We start from the raw sequence: 17,038 nt of genomic DNA, 5'->3' as shown, positions 1-17,038 counted from the left end.
AGGCCGAGGTTGATAAAGCAAATATTCTCACAGCTCTACCAAGACACGCCTTATTTAGACAATGCCGAGTTTACCTGGGATGTAGAGCGCTGCCAGGTCAGGTTTGCATGGAAATAAACATAATCCGCACTCTGTGAGAAGCGTTCACAGTTCGGAGCGGAGAGAAAAGATCTCAGAACCACGGCCACATCACATATCACCAGATTCTTGATCAGGGCTGTTACCGCATGCATAGTATGCTTATTCAAGATGACATTTAGCACCTTCTTGTCAAAAGTCAAATTCTAAGTCAAAGTTAAAGTCTTTTTCCATTAATGAAACCCCTGCCATAGATGTGTAAATTTCACAAATGTACAATCGTTCTTCAGGATGTAGTGTAGTGTACTGTATCTTTCACAGGAAATGTATTCCGTTTCTCCCAGCATAATACGCTACATTCATTTAGATCACAGCAATCTTAATTTTCCTTTAACAAATCAAGCATGAAAAGCCAACTTCATTAACCCCAACACAACCACCAACAGCCAATTTTCACTCTCAGCTGATCGGGTAATCAACTGAATGTGAGTGGCATGATGTGGGCGGCAGTGTAGCGTAGTGGTTAAGGAGCAAGACTCGTGACCAAAAGGTTGCCAGTTTGATTCCCCGCTGGGGCACTCCTCAGTAAATATCCAGCTCTAAAAATGGATAACATTGTAACTGATATAAGTTGCTCTGGGTAAGGGTATCTGCTAAATGCCAATAATGCAATAACGTAATGATGTCAGACCAAATGCGGGTGTCTGTGGGGCCCTTTCTGTAGCCCACTGGTTCCCGCAGGCACCAGTAGGAGGCAGTGTGGAGCACTGTGAGGGGCTGTGGTAACAAACATGCTATCCCGAGAACACTGACCCGGGTCAGAGGGAGAAAAGAGAAAAGAAGACACATATGTTTGTGATGAGGAAGCAGAAAATGGAGAGCTTCCCTCACCGGAGTGAACTGAGGGGATACAGAACCGAAACAGACACCCCCGAACAGCGAGGAAGTTATTCCGTTTCTGGCTGCTGCCTCTGTCACTTCTCTCTAACGCTGTCTAAGAACTGCTGCACTGGATCTGGCCCCTGAACACACAGCCAGCACAGAAACAATGGTTACGCCTGCCTCAGTGTGGAAGCGTTGAGCATAGATGAGTGCCATCTGTGAGGACGCTGTCCAAGCACAGTTCTCTGGCAGTATTTCCTATTCAGCACTACGGGACCGACTGTGCAGCCAGGCTTTTCAAAAACAAAGCAACAGGCCTCAAAGACAGAAGCATTTCGCCCAGCACCAGAATAGGATAAATTACATAACTCACCGCAGGAGGTACGGATGCTCATCGATGAAGTAAATCGCGGAGTCACGGAGCAACGCTGAACCTGCAGATGTCCTGTAAAGAAGGCCTGTGAAGGCACTGACCACTGTTCAGGTGAGTTAATTTACAGGACAGATCCACCCCAACTCATTCTTAAAGTGGCATATTAGAGGTTGCTATCATGGAGATCAATATGGATGTCAAGTCGAGAGACAGAAGGGATTAGCTAATGACACTGATGGTAAACACAAACTGCCACGATACATCTGCGTTTGTAGAAGCTGCTGACTGCTCGCAGTGGCAAATCCATCTTCGTTTGATTTAAATTAAAAAATCCCGGGCGATTGATCTAGGAAGCTCACTTGCAAACAAGCAGTGCCTTCAAGCTGAGCTGATAAGCCAGGTATGCATCCCTTTGCACCTTACTAGTTGTACTAGTTGGAGTTTTGAAATTGTTTTAAATGGACAAGCAAAAACCATGACCATTAAAATATTGTATGTCTGCAATGAGCTATCTAGCTTTACTCTTGAGCACGGCTGGTGTCTCGCCAGGTCGCAGAGGACTTGCTAGACAGTTAGCTACAGCACCTGTGCATAAACCGTTTGGCACATGGAGCAAGTGAACCCGTCAGGACAGGAATCCCCATCTCACAGATTTAGCACCAAACCCCTTTCAGAACACCGTATTTCAACAGAACCTGTGACCCTACAAGAGGTGGGATGAATATGGCCAGGACATCTGCTGTTCATATTAATGCATTATTTAGACTAGGTTATTTTTCTCTTTACAAAACAGATGCTCTCTCCGACCGACTGCTTTTCCTGCCAGGACCCTAAAGGAAAACCCCATAAACAGAGATAAAGTGATAGATGTTTTCCAAATCCAGCGTTTATCCTCCGTGAGAACCTCAGCGCAGCGCCTAGACGCGAGTACAGGTCTGCTTTACCTTCCTGCCATTATTGTGAGTGGCAGAGTGAAAAAACGCTAACTTCCACAGGATTTTGTAAGTTCAGTTTGCATCCTGGTTGTATAAAAGCGAGATCCACAACAAGCAAAGCTACTTGTCAAAGATTTCTGAGTGCCACTGACTGCCATTTTCATTTGAGTTCTTCAGTCCCTGTCTCTACAACAGTGCTTCCCAATCCTAACTGACACAAGGCCTTGAGATGGATCCAAGCCCCTTTCTGAACACAGTGGGACACTACTATGCTGCCAGCATTAAGAGTAATGACACTACTGTATGAACCATGCATACACTGGGTATTAATCAGCATTTGATTTACTGTAATACCAATATGATATGAATATAAGGAAACAAAAAATGAAAGAACTGAAGTTCCACGCATGTTCCAACTTACTCTTTATTTTCTTGCTTAGCAGGCAGCCTTACATGGTGCAAGATACATAATAGCCATGTATACAGTTGGATATTTACTGAAGTATTTCGGGACACTTTGCTCCAAGATATAGCGGCTAAGCTCTACCTAGAGATCAAGTTTAGTTTATAAGACCTATTCCCTCACCACTGCTCAGCACTGCTTCACCTCAAATGAGGAATGCTGTGTGCTTTTCTGACACTTGCTGTCTGTTATTTTGTGAGATTGGTAGAATAGGACCTCATGCAACATGAGGTGCATATTTCTGTCAGGTAATACCGTGAAGAATACAAGGGTCTTTTTTATCTTTAAAAGGTAACATGGTAAATTATTTTTCTACAAAAATGTAGCACTTTAACTCTGAGCAGGCTCATGAACGTTTTTCGAATTGCTGTTGAGTGCAGAGGGCAGCAGTGTGTTGTGGGTAAGGGAACTTGGCTTTGCGGCTTGAAAACGGCATGTTCCAATTCCGGGTGGGACACTGCTATGGTACCCTTGAGCAAGGTAATTCAGCTGAATTGCTCCAGAAAATTTCCACCTGTATAAATAAGTAAAACAGGAACTATAAGTCACCCTATATAAGAACCTCTCCTGTGCATACAATAAATACTGAAATTAACAATTTCTAGGTAATAGGGCCGGTCTGGAATCATTAGGATTCAAAGGCTCCTGCTAATTACATTATTTATTTACAGATTCCTGACCTTTAGTATTATATAGTAGTATACTAAGTATTATTGTTATTAATAATATAATTACCATTGACAGCATTAATCACTATCCACATAGAGCCCTATCTGTCATCTGGACTGATTATCTGTAAAAATGCAAGCGACTTAGGAAATTGGACTGCCTGTTTTCTCAGGTATTTGAAAAGCAGTTCATGGAAATGTATTCAGAACCTGATGATTGAGTGGCTGACTGATCTGTTGAACACCCCATGCTGTTGTGCTCAACAGAGAATGCACTGGAGAAGGTATTTTTATGCATCAGAGAAGGTATTTTTAAATTATTATTTCAGTGCACTGAAATGAGCCCAAACTACCAACGCAGCCAAACCTGTTAGCATTCCAATCACAAAAGCAATGTTAATTGCTACCATTTCTCATTCCTTCTCCCTCTGTACTTTAACCTCATTGGTTAGCATGTTGTGGGTGTCTCAGCAAGGGAATAAGAGTTGTTCTAAAACAGTAACTATGAAGAAAATGTTGCATTTTTTAGTCTCTTGCCAAAAGATACAGAGGCACCCTTTTTTCACAATCTGTTTAGTCAATTGTGGTATAGGGTTTAGAGACCACGTCCCTCAAAGGAGTTTGTCTGCATCTGCAATAACAGCAAAAGAAGGCAGACATACAAACCTACCCAATGAGAAAAGTCACCTTAATTGTTGCTGACATCTGGTTTGAAACACAATTTTGCAAGTCACAGATATTTCAGAGGGGCATTGCTCCTCCAGGCGGTGCTGTTCCAAGATCCCTGAAAAATGAAAGTTGTCGAGTTTTTTTTTTTGATTTTGGGGAAAATTAAGTTAGAAGGGGAAAATTCCAATTGTGTTAAGTATTCGCCAATATAACGAGACCTCTGACAATTCCCTGGCAGACGGCAAAGCTAATATTACTACTGTACGGTTGCTCTTTACTTGTGGTAAAGCAAATTGGACGGCTTTCCCTCGTCCCAGTAAAGAGACACGGGGGGAAGTGAAGCACTTTATTCAATATGTCAGGAGCCATGCAGCATTTTCCAGCCGTCAGGGATGAGAATAAGCCAGCTCCATCCAGCTGCCCAAACCACTGTGTGCAATACCAACAGTGAGGGATTCACCGTCAGTTCAAGTCTTTTCTGAGCTACAACAACGAACCTGACGTACACTGGTACATGAAGTGCACGCATTACCATTTTTTCAGGACTGCGATCACCCCCTGTAGGGCTTGCACTGAAGTCTCTGCTCAAGACTCATTTCGGCTGCTCATAAAATCACAACAAAATCCTGCAAGAACAATTTCTGATCATGAACTGTCTCTCTCGCTTTCTTCCTTTCTCAAGCTGACTCCTTTCTTTGGGAACCAAATTACATGACTAAATTGGAATCATGTGACCTTTTTTATACCATGGCATGTTTTCTTGGATTGACACTTTTTTGTTCTCATGTCACTGTAAATGCATTACCACTGTTAAAACAGCTGTATTCCCTCTTCCGTTGGAACTTCCTGATTCGAGCACCAATCATTTACTCCGATTAAAGAGCGATGGTGCCTCTGGTTCACCCACAGCCTGTAATTTGTCCAACAGTCACAAGATGTCAGGCCAGGGCTACACAATGAGATCAGTAATTAGCTCTCGTTAAGCAACCCTTCCATTAGTTTGCACTGAGGTAATTGATCTTCCCCTTACTGCAAACTGGAAATTAGCGCGTTGATGAACTTGATTCTATGAATTAACACTGACAAGGGGATAAACAACAAATTGAGTGCACCGCAGTGAGTGTCCTGTTCTCCAACTCCCCTGTTCACACATTATCCTCCACTGGTGGTCACGCCAGCCTGTTGCCAAATGGAGAAAACAACCACTGAAGAATGCATCTTAACTCCTATTTGCCTGATTTTAATTTTCATAGGTATTTTCCCAGCATTCTTGCACTCTCACAGGAGGGGCTGAGTCACTGAAGCCAAAGTCTGAAGCCAGGCGGAAGAGAAATTGGTCAGAAATCCCATAGATCTTCCCTCATTTGCTTTTCAGCTCCACTGACACCTCTGTCTGAGTGCCTGTATACCCCGACAGTGATATCACTGAGGTCGCATTCATTAATCCAGCAGCTGCCACATACTAGGCCAGCTTGTCCATTACAGCACCCAAAGCAGTGTGGCCAAAATCTGCTGCCACGCCAAAAGGCTCAACTGGGTCCACAGGTGGCTGTAAAACGTCCCGTGTCCCTGAACGAGCAGCTTGGTACACCACCGTCCTCACGTCTGAGTCCAGACGGGGAAGGACAGGACTGTACAGGAACAGCACATCCAAACTCAGACCACTAATGGCCTAACCACCTCTCGCGTGTTTGTAGAGGCAGCCATTGCTGGTAGAGCACCAGCTTGGCTCCACTGATCTGTAAAGATGCACTTTCCCACATGGGCATAGCCTATAGTCTCTTACACAGCTGTGATGATCTGGTCTTTCCCCTGTGAATGCTTTCTCCAGATGTTCCCAGCACAGCCTAATATATGGGCATCAGCGCTCAAATGTGCTGAATTTGGCCACGCAACTTGCAGGGAGTTGAACCATAATCCCTGAGAGTGTGTAACTCTACCTTACAGACATAAAGAAAGTGACATTATTAAAAACCCACCTCAAATAAGTCCCAGTGTTTGACAGTGCTCTGTGAGGCAGATGTGTAATTTACAGTGTGGCACCCGCATAACTCTGACTGCTAATATATCTTAAAAGCCTGCCTCAGAGTTGTCCTGAGGAGCTAGCCATCCTCTAGCCTCTATGCAATGTAATAATTCAATGTGCTTTGGTGTTGCCACATCAGAGGTTTTGGGTGCTCAAGGCAACTGTCAAAATTTTGGCTGGTTTCAATCAACATTTGTCTTTAACTCTGACTCACAGTTAAAAGCAAATGTTTTTTTTCCTTGAAAGGACAGTTTAATAAATTCAGTGATCACCAAAATTAGTTGAATAAATTGCACATTTATTGTAAGGAGAAACACTTGAATTAATTTGTTAGTCAAAGTCAAGGACAAGCATTGATAGAACGCAGGCCTACTTGTACCTCTACAGAGAGATCCCAAACACTGAGAGCATCATTAAGATGAAGAGCTTTCGGCAATTCTACGGGGAGTCCGACCGCTGGGTATGGCGAAACATTTAATATATCAGAGGATCTGTCCTGCGTTCGTAACCGCAGGCAGCAAAAGCATCTACACCCAACGCGAGCTCCTTTCTGAGTCGCTCAGCTCTGACGCCGTTTCTATGTGTGATATAGTGCTCCTCTGTGCCGGGGGAACTGGGTTCGCAGCTCATGCTAATAAAAGAGAGAACAGATCCGCGCAAGAACATGCATATCAATGATGTCATTCCCCCTTGATCCCCCTTCCCGCCCCCTCCTCCAGCAAACAATGAACAGCCCCACACAGGTCCACACGAGAGAGCCATGGACGCATTGACATGGAACGGCTTTACGTTAGGCGCAAAGCTAAGGTGGCCGCTAAAGGTCAGGCCATTAATAATGTCTGCAGTCGACTAGGCTCTCATCATAATGGTGTTTGAGACGTCTAGGCTGGAGGAGAAGTCATTGTCAACAGGCCGTCCATACCTCCCCCATGCTACGCAGCAGCACAGGGGAGGTATCCTTCACTGCCAGTAAACCCCTCAGATTAAACATAGCGGGTTGCACACAGAAAAATATGGTATGTGTGCTCGTCTGCAAGAATGCTGCACATAAATCTTGTAAAATACAATTTAGCAAAAAAAAAAAAAAAATTAGGACGTGGAATGGTTTTGATTAAACAAACAAATGCTTCGACGGAAACTGTAAGCTCAACATTGACAATGACTCCATGGTTTTTTTCTCCCCTGGTGTAGTAGTGCTACATAATTTTAATGCTTGCCTAAGCTCCGGTCGTGACCAAAACAACAGCTTTTTTATTGGCTTTTCAGTGCAGCATGAAGGGAGGCTTCACGGCAACAGCCAGTGAGGGCAGCCATAGAGACGGCCATGCAAGGAGAAATACAGCATGTGTCATAATACAACCATTGCTTGTATTACTTTTCACATTCTCTCATTCTGCTCTTCCTCTGACATCCCTTACATTTCACATAGTATCTGCTCAACCTTTTCACCTGAAGCATTTATATGAACTACCATTCCCAGGGGTAAAAATGTCACTGTCTCTTGGCTGAAATTCAGGCCCAAGCTACTCGGTCTAGAACTGCCTTTAAACTTGACCTTTCTGCAGCCCACTCTGTCACTATTTGCCAATCAAACAGTTCAGAGGAGCAGTATGTGAGGGCAAATATTTTCCACTTCAGGGCGGCAGTGTAGCATAGTGGTAAGGAGCAGGACTCGTAACTGAAAGGTTGCTGGTTCAATTCTCCACTGGGGTGCTGCTGCTGTACCCTTGTGCAAGGTACGTAACCCATGCCTTGCCTCAGTAAATATCCAGCTACATAAATGGACAACATGTAACAATTGCAAACTATGTAAGTCGCTCTAGATATGAGCGTCTGCTAAAACGACAATAATGTAAATGTAGTGTATTCGCCTCTAGCTGGATCCTCAGGTCTTTTCCCCCTGCTCCTATTCCGGTGATACAGTGTGTTTGGAAAGAGTTCGCGTGGCATCTTTCTGTGGAGGACAGGCGGCCCAGTCCCTGTTTCCGCTAACCCGCTGCGTTTTCCTGCTCGTTGACGTCGGGTTGCTCTGGAGGGATGTGCACTGAATGCAGCACACTTCCCTCGCCACACCGCGCTCTCTGACGTGCTGCTGGGGCGTCGGGTTTAACTCCAGAGGTCACGCGTTTCTGGAGGTTTTACCGTTTCCAGCTTTCATGCTGTGTTATATTTATATGCTCCACGTGTGAGAAAATTACCCTGAATTCAGACTATTCAGACATTTGAAAAGCCAGTGCACAGGCCATCTGAAATGAGCCATCCCTATGATGAAACCAACAGAGCGCTATCTATCTATATCCCTATATATTTTCTTTCTCTTCCCACCAACAAAATGGATGCAAATTTGGTTTATTTCTGCCACACAAGGACATTCAATCAAACCAATAAGTGCTTTACCTAAGAAATGCATTCATTATTCAATCCTTTAAAATCAGCAGGTGTTCGGTGAGAAGAAATGCATTATGCAAGATATAAAAAACTGATTTATGTTAATATTTGTCACTCAAAGTTAAGGACAAAGAACAAAGTGCAATAGTGTCTTGAGTGTATGCACCCTCCAACACACACACACACACACGCACACACATACACACACACAAACACACACACGCACACACACATACTGCTGCATATAACATGCATGGGTGGAAATGTGAAGCCTTCCTTTACACTGACTACACCACTGAACACTGGAGGAATACAAGGAGACTAAAGTAAGCGGGATATTAATTATTCATGAGCCCTCTCAAGCTCCTATCCCATGCGACCTTGCGGCTGACTCTGAGTCAGTCCTGCCTCCAGAGTGTTGACGGACGCAGACATCTGAAGCTCCGCCTCAGAGCGCCTGCTCCAGCCGGGAACGAGGATGCCATTCCTTTTGCAACAGTAAAAATAAATAAATAAATAAAAAAGAGCAAGGTAAGCTTTCCATTGTAATAACTTTAATGTACTCATTTCATTTTCTCTTTATATTGCAGGTGGCTGGTGCTTGGATATTATCCCCTCAGACTCCCTGCTCCCGCCAGCCCCAGACATTGGCTTTGGTGGAGCCAGTGTCTAGAGCACTGTGTTCCTGAAGTAGGAAATCAGGGTCTAATGCAGCTCTGACCATTCACTTCTTTTATGCCCTGAAAAATCCCAAAGGTCTGCGACTATTTTTTAATACCTTTTGCTAATGCTGAGCTTGAGAAAAACACACACACATTACATTACAGTCATTTAGCAGATGCTCTTGTCCAAAGCAGCTTACATAGCTGACAATTTTTACATTTTCCTTCAAATTAAAATGAGGGAGCAGGAGACAGAGAATCACATAAAGTGGACTATGGGGGAAATCTTCACCCCTTGGTTTAAAGGACTTGGTGAAAACCAGGCATGGGAAGAGCCCACTTACATTACATTATTCTCATTTAGCAGATGCTTTTACAATTCTTACATGTTATCCGTTTATACGGCTGGATATTTACTAAGGCAGTTCTGGGTTAAGTAACTTGCCCAAGGGTACAATAACAGTGCCCCAGCGGGGGGTCGGACCAGCAACCTTTCAGTTAGGAGCCCTTCTCCTTACCACTGTGCTACACTGCCACACACCTCTCAGAAACCACAAACTGATGCAGATAAGGGAGGTCTCAAGCCCACCTGCATGACTGTTTAGGACCACAACCAATCAGCTCTCCCCAAACATGTCCCAGTGGAGATCAGTCAATCACACACTTCCCACTGTACCCCTGACGTAGCCAGCAAAAGTCAAACCTGTAATCTCTTCGCACGACAGGACCGGTCCTGATCTATGAGCCGAGGCCCTTATCTCATCACCCCTTGGGAGCCATCCCCCCGGCGGTCCTCCCGCTAATGGTATGAGTGGCTAATTGGACGTTTAGAGGGGGGTGCTGCTACGCTTGACCCCTGCTTAATGAGTTTACTCCTGCCTCAGCCACCTTGTCATTAAACCACACCATCTCCCATTGGCTACAGTCGCCAGACCCATCTGCCCAAACAGAAGAGCTACGCCCAAAATCAATAGCCATTGCCATATGGCCAAATAAACATTCTCAGGGCAAAAGGTATGGCCACACTAGAAAACACATATTTTTTCCACTCTTATCACGCCCACCATTATTTGGCTATGAAGACGTGACAGGTACAATTATCCACTCAAAATCCATGACTGTATATTCTTTGTTTGGCAGAATCTCTTTGCAGGATTATTAACATAGCATCTGCATCACGCTGGATTTTTACTGAAGCAGTTCAGCTTCAGTATCTTGCCTAAAGGTGAAAAAGCAATAGGCTGCATGGAAATCAAACCTGTAACCCTCTGGTCACAAGCATATTTCCTTAACAACCATGCTCCAGATGCCAAAAGAACCCTGCTGCAGACCCCAATAGCATAGTGTGAGGATATACTGTGTCTGTTGTACATTGGTCTTTTGAATCTTTTTTGCTAAAATCAGACATTACAACAGCTGGTAGGAGAGTTCAACTGTACCTGCTGTGTTTTTTTTTCAGCAAGCTTATCTGTTATTCTCTTTGATATCTCTGAACTCTGAGGGTTGGCTACATTTAGTTTACAACAACTTTGCCCAGTGCTAAAGGCCAAGTACAGCACTGTGAAGTACATGGAATAAATTGGAGCAATAGGCTTATCTTCTACAGTCGATAGAGAGGAGCTTAAATCAGGCATTAAGATGCTAAAGCAGGTGGTCTACGGTGTTTTCCGATAACTGTACTTTTTTTTTTTTTAATAAAGCGCAGTTCAGAAATATGAATTGACTGGGCTCACCCTGCACACCCACCATGGACACATTATTGAAATACAGTATTAAAAATCACAAAGCTTTTCTTTAATTGAGGTGAGAGACGTGAAATAATTACAATGTTGATTAATTGCTGATGATATTAAAAGAGATCAAGTGATAACGTTTTATATTCAGCATTAATGAGCTCAGATCACATTGATCTTCGCTGAGCAGCATCCCTGTGACTCTCCTCATTTGTCAATAAAACTTCAATGCTGCTTGAATTCTAACACAAAAGTAACCCGGGTTTCCATCACTGGATCACCGATAATTGCGTGGCATTTGTTTAGTGTATGTGGGTGAAAAGAAATCCAAGCGTACCATCCTTCAGATTTGTCTAAAAGAGTTTGTGAAGCGATTGCGCATACATAAGAAACAAACATTCACATATTAGATACATAATAAGTTCTGTCGCACTCTTGTGAAAATAAACACATTTCTTTCGTAGGACGGACACTGATGCTGAATAAATGCATGTCCAACGGCCGTTGTTTTATCAATTTCCCTAAAAGCCTTTTTTTTGCAGTAATGGATGAGCTACCAACGCTAATAAGATCTGACTCCATTACCCTCCAAGGCTAACTACCCCTCCACACACGGAGCATATGGTTGGGCCTCGAGGAGTTCCAGACGGCCTTCTGCTTTTAAGAGAGAGGGACTTCCCTCTTTCCCCCTTCTCCCTCACGTCAGATCATGACTCAATAATCCCTACAAATCTTCCCTCACTCTCTCCCCGATGCCCCGGCGGTTCCTGCTGTCCAATTAGCCATCTGCTGCGCTCGCAGTGCGACGCCCACCGAGCGCGCTCCCGGCAGGGCAGAAAGGGGTGGGGGGTGTGTGTTGGGGGGGGGGGGGGGGGGGGGGGGGTGATGGGGCATCAGCAGGCCCATTGTTTCGGGTGACAGTAGGGAGCCAGGCCCCATTGTTTCCCCGTCTTTGCTTCCGAGGACACGTGGAGCAGAGCCCCTGTACCAGGAGGAGGAGCGCGCCTCCAGCGCCCCCCCCCCCCCCAATCCCCTCCTCCCCCCCGTCCCCCCGTCCCCCCCGTCCCCCCGTCCCCCCCGTCCCGTCCAGCTTGGGACCTAAGCCAAGGCCTATCTCACAGGAACCTGCCCGTCAGACTGGCTGCAGATGAATGCATTCTCTCGGCAGGGTTTACATCGGCTGCATCTCGTGGCCAGAATGTGCTGCTTTCATAGCCCCTGCTAGCCCAGGGCGGGGGGGACGGGGGGGGGACTGGGGGGGGGCGGCTCCCGGGGCATGGACAGTACAGCCTGGTGTGCCTTTGAGATCCCACTGCACCCTGCGCTGCTCCGCACAAACTCCGGCAGAACACAACACATTACACCAAGACAGGTCATCTTAGACTGTCTGCGGAGAAAACACGTGAGCCAATAATGTAAAACATGACAGACAGAGAGAAGCTGTAATTGCAGTGACTATTCCTGCCCACTCAAACTGATGAATACCCATGCAAGACTTTCTCTTGCCCACGTGTGAAGGCTGCAGCGGGTTGTGTATCACAGCAACAGCTGCCTGGCACTGGTGTTTATCTCAAGTAATCTGCTGTCAACTAATCTTCCTTTAAATTAAAGTGAGGGGGCGGGAGATAGGGAATCACATAAAGTAGACTACGGGGGAGTTCTTCACACCTTGGTTTACAGAGAGACTTTCATAGGTTACAGTTTTTACATGTTATCCATTCATGCAATTGGGTATTTACTGAAGTAAGTCTGGGTTAAATATCTTGCCTAAGGGTGCCACAGCAGCACCCCAGTGGGGAAATCGAACCAGCAACCTTTCGGTTACGAGCCCGGCTCCTTACCGCTATGCTATACTGCCGCCCACTCGCCTGGCAGAGATGCCACACTATCTGTTTCACTGCTCAAAGTGTAAATGAGTCCCCCTATCACATACAGTATTGGGGCGGAAAATTGAGGTCACCACGCAGACGAGCTCCTGGGGCCACAAGGATCAAACCAGCCGCACTAGCACACTTACAGAACCAGCACAATATGTCACTGAAACCATGACCATCGCTGATGTCACCATCCTGGCATATTAACTGAGGATGAAACCAAACGCCAAAATGCACCCATTTAAAAGTACTGCACCACATCAATACCTGAGCTTTCTTTCTGCGCCGGGCGCAATCTATACGCGTCTTTGTTATGATTTATGAACGCACGGCTTTAGCCAAAAGTCTAATTATGTAATTAATTCATTAAGTTAATAAGCTTCTTGTAAACGCTGTGCCAAAAGATCCAATCAACTCGCAACTGTCATTTTGCCAGATTTCACTTCCCCCCCGCATCACTCACCGGGAGCTATTTCTCGCGGACAGCCAGTGCTCAAAGTAATCCAGATATTGATCTGCGAGCCGGCTGCTGCCAGTCTTCTTCGGTTATTATCTGGGCCGATGACGGGCCTTGTGCCATTAAGGCTTGCCTCGTTAAAAACGCAAATCCACCAGCCGAGCCGCGGCCCACCTGGCTGCAATCGCCGCCTCTCACTTCGACCAATTTCGAGGCAGCTAGAGGGAAAACAAATCCACTTGTTTCAGGATACGATTACTTAACAAGTCCAGCACAAATGAAGAGCCTGGAGGGCAAGCACAGCCGATAAGGCTTTTTTCTTACAACGAGGGGGTGGAGGGGGGGGAGAATTAAAGTTTATATTGGAGGTTAATCTACCTCTAAGCCCCAAAAAAGCAGGCGGAGAGGCTCCAGCAGGGCTCGGCGCGTCGAGCCACTTTACCCCCTCTTTCAGCTCCGCGTTATGAATGGATTACTGCTCGTTCAGCCACATAATGTATTTCTTCACAGGGCAAACAGCCAGCCACCGTTCCCTGCCGCGGCCCGGTGCAGGGGCCCACAGTGCTGTCAGCCTGAACCCCCAGGGCAGGGGCTTGCCACAACGTATCAATGCACCTATCGGTGATGGGTCTCACGGGAGCGGACGTCCTCATCTCCTCTGCCCCCTCCGCAGCTAAGACATGCTCCTCGCCGGGGGCTCTTGCAGGGGATGGCCATCTGGGAGTTGATGCGGATCTGTCTAGATGTATCGTCGGAGAGAAAGCAGCTCCCTGCCTCCGCAGAGCTTGTCTCAGTGATGTCTTCTGACACTCCTTTTTGGTGATGATCACCATTTTTTCCTGGAGATCATCTGGGTTGCCCACTAAGCAAGCCTTTCCTTTTCTACACGCTACGGTTCACCAATAAGGGTGGCATAGGGCTTGGCACAAGGACAACAATGCATGCAAAGATTGAACATTTTCAACACCTTCCCCGTTTAGACACCCAAAAGCCCTGCTGTTACTGAGGGAACAGTTCAATATGAAAAAAAAAACGAAAACATCAGCCAGCAGTTCTGAGTGCATTACTAATCTGAGGAAACGGTCTTGACAAAACAGTAACATACACATGTGTTCTGAGGCAAACTCTTGACTGACAGGTGGGTAACGTCAGCCCTGCTGGATTCCGATGTGACCTCAGCGTAGCTGCTTTGTGGCAGCAGGGTGGGGGGGCGTAATGGCAGCGTGGCCCAAACGCCCCGTGACGTATAGGGACATGCTGACAATACGGCACGGCGGTGGCCCAGATCAGGCCCGAGTCTCCTGTCCTGCCCGGCCCTGCAGCCAGGAACCACGAGGCGACAGCGTGGCGTGGACTGGCCTAACAACGGCCCACAGTGCCCTGCACGCCTCTTTGTTCTGCCTCTTTCACTGCTGTCTGTGGGACTCCTGTCCTATTTCGACTCAATGCCCTCCCAACGAGATGGCATCGGGATGATTCATGGGCAGTTCAGCCTAATGTTTAACCAACATGCGTTCTGTGCACTGATTTCACGGAGCACGCCAACGATAATGTTCAAACATAAATTACACAGCACCCCGAGTAAAGTTATCCCGAGTAACCCAGGATGATGAGACGTTTAGAAGCCTTCAAAACTGTTCATGTCTTAAATCATATCCAGTGCCTTGACAAGAAGTCAGAGGGATTGTCTAACTATAGTCCTCTGCTCCAACAAAATAGAGAAGCCCACAAACAAGATGCTAGTATCAGCCTCAGTGTTGATACTAGCATCTTGTTTTTATAAAGGCCAATTTGTTGCAATTCTGTGAAAATGTTATTTAATACAAAATATGAAGCAGATTTCAGCAGTACTGGGGTTAACCAGTGTCTGATATGAACTATTCACACCCATGCTAATGTGCAGATACGCTCAATTGTCTTGAGCTTTGATTGATGTTATCTCTTACCACTTACACTGGGCTCTGTGTGGAACTATTAAGGTGTTATTACCACGACATCTTGGTTTCTATACAAATACCCTAACAAGAAAATCGCTTATGGGGGAACAGACAGCTAAAGTGTTCCTCAGCTGTGTAGTTTTTGGACTGAAATAGCAAATAACCCCTAACGAGCCATTACCTGAGCGCACAAACCACCGCGTGCGTGGAAAGCACATCAGCGTTCGGCGCTCAAACGCACAGGGAGCGCCTAAAAAGTGGAACTGTCAAAACTAAGGAGGTAGGCAGGATGCATTTAGCGCACTTAGATGGTGTCCCTGTTGTGTGTGAGAGTAACTCTGCCATCGTGTATTATGTACGTAGTTTCTGTTGTCTAAATACAACAGAGACAACAAATATTGAAGCGCATGAACTACCAAAGGAACACAAAGATGTGGTCCTTTGGTTGTGGTCGTGGAAGAGCTGGGCTTTCCCGTTTCAACTCTAGGGAAAACCTCTCTTTGTCTACTGCACACAGTCCATTTTTTCACCTTGAGCAGGCATAAAATGGAATTCTGAGATCAATGTGTTGTTCATTGTCGATATCAACAATAGTATGCTGTCTTTCCCCGCTGCAGTGACAATTACAGAGCTTATAGCCACATCCTTTGTCGTGTACAGTGTGAACACATTATCGGAGGCTGCCCAATCGGTAGACTCGATATTGGAGGAAATACACTGATTATCATCCTACCTGTTTTGAAAAACGCGTCCGTATCCGAATCGTTAGGTCCTTCATCGGCTGCCTCAGCGGAATTCATATTTTTCTCCTGGTCGATTTCAGAGGATAATCTAACGCCAAGTAAATCCAGTTATGTCTGTTACGATATCAGTGCACGATCACCTCCATATTCTCGTGTTCCTGGTCGCAGCTGTCGTTTTCCAGTCGTGAGTTTCCGTCCGTGTTATTAGCTGGCTACAAAGAACAGCGCTGCATTTCGGTCTATTGTTTAGTATCCCAACCTCCCTTCAGCTGCTCCGGAGTCACAAAAGGAATACACACAGCACATGTGACATAAGAGGAAGCAATACGATCCCCCGCAATTAAGCTATGTACGAGCAGCTGTGCGGTGCGTTCACTCTTAATGTTTCACATTACGAACCTAATTTTCAGCATCCTTCAAAAAACGAGCTGCATAAAGGCAAGGCTTCTACGTATGGCTGCTTTACAACGGCACCCTGGCAGTATATGTTAGTGATGTCATGAAAATCTGCATAATGAAAGTGAGAGGTCTGCCGCAAGACGTGGATTTGTGTGTCTGCGTGTTCTCCTTCAGAATAAAATCCGCATCTCCCGCATCCAAACCCATTTTTTTTCTCCCCGAATAAATCGGCTTTCACTGTGAAACACGCCCGTCGCGCCGGGGAGCGTGTTTGTTACAAGAGGGGTGTCTATCCCTAACAATGGCACGGAGTTCTCCGCACCCTCATTCAGCGTGTCCTATCCCTCCCTCTCTTCTCTTCCTTTTTTCGTTTTTCCCATACCAGTTTTGCTTAAACTCAAACCTCGCGCGTAGCGACGGCTATCAATATGAGGTAAACAGAAAACGGGCATTTTAAATGCTAAGTGTTCCCTAATATGACGGGGCGTTTCTTTTGTGTGAACTTAGCCTACTACCGTTTTGGTTCTTGGAGTGAATCGTTCTGTTCTTTACGACCCTGTTTATTGTTTTGATAACGCATACAGTGCGTGGCCATTTGATTCGATTCTGATTGTATTTTGCAGACGAGTCAGGCGCGACGTTAGGTCTGGCAACCCATCATTCGCAGGAGCAGCCTGTGAGTTACCACTGTAGGAGAACACTAGGAACTGTATGTTTTAAGCGGTTTCATCTTTCCATCTAGAATAGCTTC

The 17,038-nt window shown here is 45.8% G+C and overlaps 1 protein-coding gene across 2 annotated transcripts in view; it reads right to left on the bottom strand.

Annotated features, from left to right (window-relative positions):
* kalrna (kalirin RhoGEF kinase a) overlaps window positions 1-16,705 on the bottom strand; it is a 165,513-nt gene extending 148,808 nt beyond the window's left edge. For both annotated transcript variants that reach the window (XM_036540637.1, XM_036540640.1), the window contains exon 1: window positions 15,879-16,705. In XM_036540637.1, coding sequence (XP_036396530.1) covers window positions 15,879-15,945 — 67 coding nt within the window. In that variant the 5' untranslated portion in view covers window positions 15,946-16,705. The remainder of the gene's footprint in view (window positions 1-15,878) is intronic.
* Window positions 16,706-17,038: the final 333 nt, after the last annotated feature.

Source organism: Megalops cyprinoides, chromosome 11 (genome assembly GCF_013368585.1).
Source record: "Megalops cyprinoides isolate fMegCyp1 chromosome 11, fMegCyp1.pri, whole genome shotgun sequence".
Lineage (NCBI taxonomy): Eukaryota > Metazoa > Chordata > Actinopteri > Elopiformes > Megalopidae > Megalops > Megalops cyprinoides.
The sequence above is the reverse complement of the archived record's forward strand: the minus strand, read 5'-3'. Positions and strand labels throughout refer to the sequence as shown.